At 33.5% G+C, this 10,770-nt stretch overlaps 1 protein-coding gene across 1 annotated transcript; it reads left to right on the top strand.

Annotated features, from left to right (window-relative positions):
* The first annotated feature begins 367 nt into the window (after positions 1 to 367).
* On the top strand, positions 368 to 10,327 carry LOC139506063 (uncharacterized). The gene is made up of 8 exons (XM_071295348.1): positions 368 to 1,085; positions 2,635 to 2,724; positions 3,391 to 3,480; positions 4,741 to 4,836; positions 5,637 to 5,795; positions 6,850 to 6,948; positions 8,392 to 8,515; positions 9,673 to 10,327. The coding sequence occupies exons 1-8, from the start codon at positions 923 to 925 to the stop codon at positions 10,133 to 10,135; spliced, it is 1,284 nt and encodes a 427-aa protein (XP_071151449.1). The 5' UTR covers positions 368 to 922; the 3' UTR covers positions 10,136 to 10,327.
* The last annotated feature ends 443 nt before the right edge of the window (positions 10,328 to 10,770 follow it).

Below are 10,770 nucleotides of genomic sequence, written 5' to 3' on the forward strand. Positions count from 1 at the left end.
CTCCCTTCAGAAGTTTTTCTTAAGTATTCAACCAAAAAGTCATGTAAATAGTTTTAGTTGTACATTGGGCTGTCCCAGAAATAGTCTGTAACCCCCCTATGGAAGATGCTGGAATTTCCAGACAATTTTTTGTTCTCAAACCCTATGGAAGATGTTGGAATTCCAGATTTTATAAGTCTTGAGACAAAAATTTGGTTAGACAAATAGGTGGAAATCCAGTAATTTTTGCAAAATCTGAAAGAAAATTCCTAGGAAAAAAAATTTGACTATGCATGTCTTCCATAGGGGGGGGGGTTACATTTTATTTCTGGAATAGCCCATTATGGATTTTATTTGTAAATACAAGGGGCAGCAGCTGTGTGTGACTGGCATGGGCATGACAAATGCAGAACAAATTACAATCGTTAACGACTCCAGTTCTCTACCTGGAAGAAGTCACTAGCCAGAACCAAAGATTCACCAGGCCGGAAAATTTTTACTAGTCAGGGCACAGACTGCTGCCAGTGCTGGCAATCGGACTCGAACCCAAGATTTATTATGCACTTACTCATGTTATGTGCCGAATGCAAATGGTATAATACACTGTGCTTGGACGACAATTGTCTGTAACACCTTTTACATTGGAACCTATTTTTTCCAGTTGCATCCTGAACAACACAATATTCCGATTCTTTACTTTGATCACTGTCCATTGTTGATGATGACGACCATGTTGATTGATTCTCCGAGATGATGCTGTTAATTGTGCTCTGATTGGGCGATACTCCGAGATGGTGCTGTAAAGTGAGCTCTGATTAGCCAGTTACACCAGAAATTCCAAAAACGCTATCCGATTGGCCGACGCAATTCACGCGGGTTTTAAGATTTAGGCGCACTAGAATATTGCAGACCCGAATCGCAAAATTCAAACGGCACCAGAAAAATGTATGTTTTATTACTTTGGACCAAAGAGAACAATTACAGCATCCATTCCTTTAACGCCATAGTCTCCCCGAGAAGGGATTATGAAGATTATGAAGAAAAACAGGATGTATCCGCCAAGTACCAAGGAAAAATATATCCTGCAAGGATAATCAAGAAACACGGTATGATTTTTCTGATATAAACAGATTTCTCAAAAATATATATAAATGGAATGCACTCCTAAGGTAGTCCAAATAAGTATGCCGTCTCGTATTTGGCCATGTAGAATAGCCTTTACCATTTCACGTCATTCCAACGTTTTAAGATGCTCATCTAAAATGTCCACCAGAGATGTAAATTACTCGATTTTGATTCATTTAAGGACCCTTTTGTGACACAATTGATGGCGGAGTAAACAAAATACAGGTAGGAATATTTTGACATAAAAATCGTTTCATCAGATATTGTTTTCAGCGAAAAAAAACGTCTGAAAAGTTGAGAACAAATTTCATTCTCAACGTCCAGCCGCAAAATGGCGGTTAGCTTTATGACGTCTGAGGGGAACAAAAAAAAATCAAATTGAAAAAAAAACCTGATAGACCGCATAATTATTTGGACTATCCCTAAGGCAGCAACCATTTGATTTTCTGGGGGGGGGGGGGGCTTTGGATTTTTTTTGGAAAAAAAAGTTTGTTTCCCACTTTTTGTGAAAAAAATAATTTGTTTCAGACCATGAGAAAAAAAATTGTTTGTTTCACCCTCAGCTGCCACTCTACGTAATGCTAAAATTGATATGAAAAAAATTGTTTTCGCCGACGTGTTGCGTCGCGAAAAAAATCCATACCCCCCCCAGAAAATCAAATGGTCGCTGCCTAAACACCCCCACATCTGATTTGCTATTTTCAAATAATAGTGCCGTATTTCAAACGGTAGAATTTCCACAAATTTTCCATAGGTTTAACATTGGAATGAAAAAGGGGTACTTAATCCTAATAATCATGGTTTGCAATGATTTTTAAATATACTGTTGCGTGCCAAATTGTTCAGTCTATCTTTTTTACTGATCTAATTACATCCACAAAATTAGATTTCTTTCAAATTTCATTTGACATTGCCCCATGAAAAATACAGGTGAACACATTTCAATTATCAATGGCAATAGAAGAAATCAAAACAAACACCTGTTTCATGCCTGTTCCATATATGGACATACATATGTTTACTTGTTGGGATCATCTCAATCATTCCAAGGTCTTTGTTTATTTAAAAGCTTGGACCGTGTGAACATTTTTCGTATTAAGCGCAGCGCTTTTGCGCATCATACACAATGACAAAAACGTGCTATGGACATGTAGTTTTTAATATCTGCATATTATTTCATAAATTTGTTCTATAGGTCAACTGCAATAGGAAATTTGTCTAGCGACTTTATTTGACCTATAGAACAAATTTATGAAATAAAAAGTGGGGGTCAGTGTGCAAAATTTTTCAAACCATTTAAATGTATAAAACCCTAGGAGTTCGAAAATCTTACACAAATTCCAAAATGTGAAGAGTGAGCTTACAATAAAATGTACTGTAACTTATTGAATTTTCAATGCTTGAGTTAACTCAAGGATAACCAATTAAAGCTTAAAGCTTATTTCCAATTGTGTAACTTAAACTATGGAGGAATGTTGTTTAGGTGGTCCCCTTTTCAAAACACTGAAATTATTTCCTCTTTTTTTTCAGAAGACAGAAAACATCTGGAAACAAAAATGGATGAAATCATAAACTCTGTGATAGAACAAACAGAAACAGAAAAACAGTCAGAGAAAAATGGTAACATTGGTTCTTCCTTAATGCATTGTTATATGGCTTAAAAATTTTGAGGCCACATTATGGTACAGATTTCATGCCATACTATTGTTATAACACCTTTTTTCATTTAAAAATTTCTTCTTTAAAAATTTAACTAAAAGTCCTTTACGAGTAATTATCACATTTGATGTGAGTTTCATTATTCTGAACAATCTGATTGGTTTATAGACCTTTACGTCACCAATCAAATGATGTTTCATATCTTAATGAAATTCACCAGCAAGTGCTTAAATGACGACGTCGTTCTAAACAACAAGTAATACCAAGTAATACGTTAAGTAATACCAAACAAGAAAAATGTTTTATAGTTTCAACTTCAATTTCTTTGAATTGTAATTAGTTTTATTTTCATGATTACGAATGTAATTATAAGGATTGAATTCAATAGTGTAAAAGCTTGAACGGTGTGAACATTTTTCGTATTCCAAAATTCCAAAATGTGGAGTGAGCTACCTTGCAATAAAATTTACTTACTTATTGAATTTTCAATGCCTGAGTTGAGTTAACTCAAGGATAACCAATTAAAGCTTAAAGCTTATTTCCAATTGTGTAACTTAAACTATGGAGGAATGTTGTTTATGTGGTCCCCTTTTCAAAACACTATGAATTATTTCCTTTTTTTTTCAGAAGACAGAAAACATCTGGAAACAAACATGGATGAAATCATAAACTCTGTGACAAAACAAACAGAAACAGAAAAACAGTCAGAGAAAAATGGTAACATTAGCTGAGCCCTCAATTTTGTCTACTAAATGGTGACCAAAACCTACTAAATTTTGAGATTGGCCACCAAAACTCAACTGTTGGTGGCCAGCTGGCCACTAACTTTTTGGAAAAAATACTTGATTTATGTTAATTTGGCAACTAAAATTAACAATTGGCCACTAAAATTTTATGATTGGTGGCCAAAAGGCCACCTTGAAAAAATTTCTACTTTGAGGGCTGATTAGTTTTGTTATATGGCCAAAAAAAATTTAGGCCACATTATGGTACAGATTTCATGCCATACTATTGTTATAACACCTTTTTTTTCATTTATAATTTTTTTCTTAAAAAATTAAAAGTCCTTTACGAGTAATTATCACATTCGATGTGCGTTTCATTATTTCTGAACAATCTGATTGGTTTATAGACCTTTACGTCACCAATCAAATGATGTTTCATATCTAAATGAAATTCACCAGCAAGTGCTAATGACGACGTCGTTCTAAACAACAATTGCATTAAGTAATTCCAAGTAAGAAAAATGTTTTTTAGTTTCAACTTCAATTTCTTTGAATTGTAATTAGTTTTATTTTTCATGATTCCGATTGTAATTATAAGGACTGAATTCAATAGTGTAAAAGCTTGGACCGTGTGAACATTTTTCGTATTAAGCGCAGCGCTTTTGCGCATCATACACAATTGACAAAAATGTGTTATGGTCATGCAGATATTAAAAACTACAAAAAATTGCATTCCATTCTTGATTCTAAAAATACATGTATGGTACAGTATGATATTACAGTATAATGGGACTCAGAAGGCATTTTTTTATACAACTACAATACAAAATGCATAATATTTATTTGATTCGTGTGTAAAAGGACTCAGAAGGCATTTTTTTTTATATACTACAAAATAAATGCAATTTTATTTGATTCTGGCCTTAATTCCTTAAAGAACAAAATAGAAAATAAAGGCTTTAAGCACCTTGAGAACGCCAACAATCGGTTCACTAAAAGCCAGTACAGAGCAAACCGATAATCAAATATAATGCACCAGCCTTGGTGTTGGAAAAGACTGACAGGTTCTTGGTGTTTAAGATTATGTGCTTGTTATTTAATATTATATATTTTGTACATGTACATAATAAATTTCATTAAGAATTTTTGTGTGACACAAAAAAATCACACAGAAAAATTGGTGCATTCTTGGTGTTTAGACGCCAGCTTTTGATTTTTTGTAATATAACACTTGCTAATAATTTCATTGTAGGTGCTAATTCTAGTAATTCTGCTAAATCCAGTCAGGATGCCAAACAAAGAGAAGAACAGAATAACTCCACTCTTGAGAAATCATCTGTAGATGAAGGTATGAACAAAATATGTAAGCATATGGTAATGAATTCAACAGACAGAACATGCTAAAAAGATTAGCATTCTTCCATTTTCACCGCTGCAATTTTGTTTACTGAAAATAATTCGCAGTTCTGTTCCCGAAAAGTTATGAAAAAATTCCGGAAATGCCAAAAATTTACGGCTGGTTGGTCTTTAATATTTTTAGCTTGCATGACCTGAAGGGTCTTGTGAGCTTTTGCCACCACTTTGCGTCCGTCCGTCCACATTTAACATTGATCTTCTTTGAAACCACTATGCCAAGTTTGACTTGACCAAACTTGGCATGAATGATCCTTGGGTGGACCTCTACAAAACTATTTTTGCGATCTAAAAATCAAGATGGCTGCCACAGCCGAACATAGTTTAACATAGGACCCTATGGGAAAAATCATACAACAGTGCTTCTTGTATGCTCTTTATTTTTATTGGGTGTGGTATAGTTTTACATGAGATTATGTCTCATGTGTATACCCTATTTATAAAATAATAACAATATCTAAAATAATGTAAATTTGAAATTCAAAGGATGAACTCCCTCATCGTAGTTCTTTCCTTAGCTATTTTTGGCATTATTATTCCTTAAGATTCTTTAGGTTCAAGACACTTGCAGTATTTTTGGTAACAGATTCCTTACGTTTTAGGTCCCAAGAGCTGCTGACTAGGCATTATTTGCCGAAATGGCCATCCAGCCCATTTAAATTAATCGCAGTTGAAGAGAACATATGTTTTATGGTCTCATGTTCATTTATTAACTCAGTAATAATTTCATTGTAGGTGCTCATTCTAGTAATTGTGCTAAATCCAGTCAGGATGCCAAACAAAGAAAAGAAAAGAATAATGCCATTCCTCATTCTAGTAATTCTGCAAAATCCAGTCAGGATGCCAAACAAAGAAAAGAAAAGAATAATGCCATTCTTGAATCTGTAGATGAAGGTATGAACAAATTATGTAAACATTTGCCAATTATTTAAAATTACCACTCATACAGTAAGATTATCATTAGGTAGAAAAATTTTTTGCTTTTATTAGAAGGCCAATATTTTGGAACTGTTTTATCTTATGACTATATGCAAGAGATCTACCAATTTGAGCTTTTTCACATATTATTTGCATACTGAGATTTTATTATACCCCCGCTTTAGCGGGTGGTATATAGTGTTCAGCATTTCCGTTCGTCTGAAGTTAAATTTCTGTCCAGGATTTCTCAGCTCTTGATGAAAGGAATGATTTGATATTTGGTCTGAAGCATCATATTGACTTGTAATGTGTAAGCGATTTTCATATCTGTGGCATTGGCCACTTCCTGTTTGACGAGACATTGAAATTTTGCAGGGGGTATCTGTGGCCCATTAGGCCACAGTAACTCTAGTTTTAATGTGGTTTATTTCAATATATGACTAATAAAATTACAAAACTTGGGTATGTCTACATATTTGAGGTAACATCTACCGTTTTCAAGAAACAAGGGCCCAAATTAAAGGGGTTGAAGGAAAAAAAATACAAATACTGACAAAACAGTGACTGACACTGGCTGTGAAAGAATATACTTGAGGATAATCGCTACTGAAGTTCAATTAAATAACAAGATTTTCATATATTTAGTATTTTTAACTAGTTTATTTTTTCATGTTTGTGTGCTTGTTTTTGAGATATGATCACTTGAAAAATAGGAAGTTTTGGCAGGAAAATTTTATCTCTGATTTTTCATCGGAAATAAATTGGGAAAACAGTATACAGTACATTGTATTAAAAAATTGTGGAAGGAATATTTAACTTTTTAAAATATTTTACTGTATAAACCTTTGAAATAAGTCATTCGAAAAGTTTAATAGATTTCTTATGACTTACAAAATATTTTCCAAGAGTCAGAAACGTGACGTCACACGCGAACATCCTTAATTATTTTTCCTTAAATCTTCCTGTGTCGGATTGAAAGATCCCTTCCTCTAGTTTGTAATGTTATACTAAAGTAATAATTTCATTGCAGGTGCTGATTCTAGTTTAAATTCTGCTAAATCCAGTCAGGATGTCGAACAAAGAAAAGAAAAGAATAATGCCATTTTTGAAACATCGTCTGTAGATGAAGGTATGAGATTATGTTAAATGCTGTCTATTTTATTTCTAAACAGCCTGCTTTCATGTGATATGCCACAGTTCAGGAAACAGAATGTCTTTTGATTTGTCTGTGGTAGAAATTTTGTACCTGTAGATTTTAAGCCATGGATCTATAAAAGTAGACATTTTTTGTAAGACTTAAAGATCAAAGGCTCACTGCTATGTGACTCCCTAACATTAGCCATTTTCTCAGCAGGATGCCTTAAAAATGTATAATTTTACAGTGTCATGGCTAATTTTACAGATCCATGGCTTATGCTGATAGTACGGGAGTAATTTTGAGGTATATAGATAATTTTAGTAAAACTCATGATGAAGCCATAAATTTCTATTTATATAAGTCAAAAAAGGGTGAAGTTTAGGCCACAGGTTTACTATTGTACTACTGGGAATCCCATTTTCTGATTTAATCATTTTTTAGCTCACCTGGCTATGCTAGGGTGAGCTTTTGCCATCACTTTGCGTCCGGCGTAAACTTTTTTCAAAGATCTTCTACTCTGAAAGCACTGGGCCAATTGGAACCAAACTTGGTCACAATAGTCCTTGGGTGGTTACCTTTAAAAATTGTGTCTGCGCGGCTCCGCGCCTAATCCAAGATGGTCGCCAGCAGGGAACATAGTTTAACATTGGACCCTATGGGGAAAGTCTCCTCCTGAAACTACTCAGCCAATTGGAACCAAACATAGTCACAATAGTCCTTGGGTAATCCCCTTTAAATATTATGACTGACAGGTCTGTATTTAATCTAAGATGGCGGCCAGTGGGGAACATAGTTTAACATCAATTTGGAAATGTATTTTAAAGATCTTCTTGGTTACAGTAGTTTTTGGACTGTCCCTTTTTGTGTCTGGTAGATACAGTTTGAGCCAAGATAGCTGCTGTCAACAAGTCATGGCCCAGGTGAGCGATACAGGCTCTTGGAGAGCCTCTGGTTACCAAACCTGGTCGAAAGGACATAGTGATTGCTATTAATCATTATTTTGCATCCATGTTCATATTAACGGCCATCATACATTTTTTTCGTGTAAATCAAAAGCACCAATTTTTTTCGATCAAAAGCATTACTTTACCTGTTAAAACAATAGCTGTAGTCCGTTTGAGTTCTATAAATCTTCAAAAATAAATTTTGGCCAGGTGAGCTAAAAATGAACATATTGTTCATGAAATTGTTATTTAAATGTTCTTTGGCCAACTTGATACACTTTATGGTTTTAGATATGGACATTACATTCCACTATTTCCGTTGGTTTCCGTCAAAATCAATGAAAAAAAACTAGTGAAAATGGCATAAAACTCAATTTAATCAATCAGTTAGCATTCCGATTCAAAATTCCAAAATAGTGTTCAAAATATATGAATTTAAAGAATTAACAACACATTGTAGAAATGTCAGTCTTACATTATTTCATTGCAGGCTCAGAATCTACTGATTCTGAATCAATTTTGAGTCCAATGTCACCTCGTACTAGCTCAAGTGAGGAAAAGGAAAATACAAGGAGTTGGAAGGACGCCCTAGAACAATTTCAGTATAGCAAAAGGTATTTTAATATTAAAAGCCAAAATAAAATTATGTTTGTTTGCAGTTGGCGACTGACAGGTAAAAATTAATGTGAATTTTAATGGCAATTAAATAGCAAAATTTGTTTATGTTTATGTTCATTACATGTTCTCCTTTTTTGGGGGCTTCTATAAAACAATTTAAAAAATCATTTGCATACAGTCTCAGGGGTCCCACTTGGGAAAGTGAAAAATATTTACTTGATGAAGCTACAGGAGTAAACAATTTCAGCATTCAAATTGATTCAATTCATTTTACTTGTACAAGTGATTCGACAGAAAATGTAGGAACTTTCTCCTTTATTGTGTCATGAAAGAAAGTTTTGTAAGGGTCATTGATAATTTTCTGGTATAGATTTATTTTAGATCTTTACATAATATTCATTATTGTCAAGGCGCACAGTCTTTTTGTTGAGGCGCACACTTGTCAAAGATTTAAGTCCTTTGGGATTTATAATATCAATTAACATGAAAGCTATAAGTCTACAGCATGCATCATTATCACATCAAGATTTTAATGTTAAGATGTCTTTAATTACCTTTCATAGGGTCTTATAAATTGAATAATATTTGTATAAATAGGAAACACTGTTTTGCCATAAATATAATTCACTTTTTGTGGTTTACTTGTACAGGTAAATTGTATTTACTTATTTAGGTGAACTTGATTATTTACTGCTGAGAGCGAATTTAATTAACTTCAATATCAAATGTCCTTCATGGTAAAGGCTACCTTCAATCTAAACCTTAACCAGAAGTATGGACGGACATAAGCCATACCAAAAAACTATCTGCCCCTCTACTTCTTAGGCGGGGCAAAAAAATAGGGAATACCAGTAAGGATCTATTTGCAACCAAATTCAAAGAATTCTGATGAGGCCAGGAAAGGTGAAACAGCCCTAACCATTGCTGCATACCATGATTTTATTGACATTTTTTTAACAAGCTCTTGAAAAAGTTTTATCCATCGGGTTGGCATAGTTTAGTGAAAAAAAAATAAATAATAAAATTGTTGCTTACTCATCTGAAACCCCACTTTTTTGTTGTTTGATGAAAATTTTTTAAATTTTGCATAATTAATATTTTGTACAAAAGTCATTTTTCTTTTCCATAATTGTTCAGTATTTGTATATTGTAGCATTGGAAAAAGATCTCTTGATACAGACTCAGAGATTAAAGAACTGAAAGATCAAGTAAAGAGATTAAAGAGACGGGTAGAAAAACTAGAAGAAAAGCGTCCTTCTTCGAGTAAAGCAGGAAATGACACAACAAATTGTTCTGAAATGTCCGATCCAATTAAGTACAATGGATTTACATTAAACGAGCTGAAACTAAGCATAGAACATGTGGAATCATGTCAACCCGCCATTGATATTTTATTGAGGAAAATGTTTACCTCGGAAGAAATAACATCACAATCTGTTACAGGAAAAAAAACTTCTAAATGTTCATTTGCTGGTCCAAGGCCACCAATGGACCAAACAAAACTTCATGTTATGAGTGACATCTTGGGGGCTAAGTATCAAGAAAAGTTCTCGAGAAAACTAATGGTGGAAAAAATTCAGAACGTACAAAAGGTGTTGAGAAAAAAAAATTGTTAAGAAAGTTGACTTTCAGTTCATTAAAACTGTAATTGAATTGAGATTTTGTTGCATCTTATCCTTCCTGCCATGAAAATGCAGAGATAAAGGTTAAAATACAGTGTTTTCAGCTTGTCCTGGAGGATATTCCATCCATTTAAAACACCCATTTTTCTCCCTCTCAGACAGTTATGTATAATTCATGAATAGTCATGAACATTTCATGAACTGTTCATGAACAGATTTCATGAATGGTTCATCATATCTTCATGAATGGTTCATCATATCTTCATGAACATTTGATGAACAATTCATGAACTGAAAATCGACAGTAATGTTCATGAACTTTAATGTTCATGAACAATTCATGAACAAGAAAGGTTCATGAAGATTTAAGTGTTCATGAACTTTAATGTTCATGAACAATTCATGAACAAGAAAGGGTTCATGATCATTGTTGTTCATGAACATTTAAATGCTCATGAACCTTTCTTGTTCATGAATTGTTCATGAACATTAAAGTTCATGAACATTACTGTCGATTTTCAGTTCATGAATTGCTCATCAAATGTTCATGAAGATATGATGAACTGTTCATGAAATCTGTTCATGAACAGTTCATGAAATGTTCATGCATATTCATGAATTATTCATTA

This window comes from Mytilus edulis, unplaced genomic scaffold (genome assembly GCF_963676685.1).
Source record: "Mytilus edulis unplaced genomic scaffold, xbMytEdul2.2 SCAFFOLD_2464, whole genome shotgun sequence".
Taxonomy (NCBI): Eukaryota; Metazoa; Mollusca; class Bivalvia; order Mytilida; family Mytilidae; genus Mytilus; species Mytilus edulis.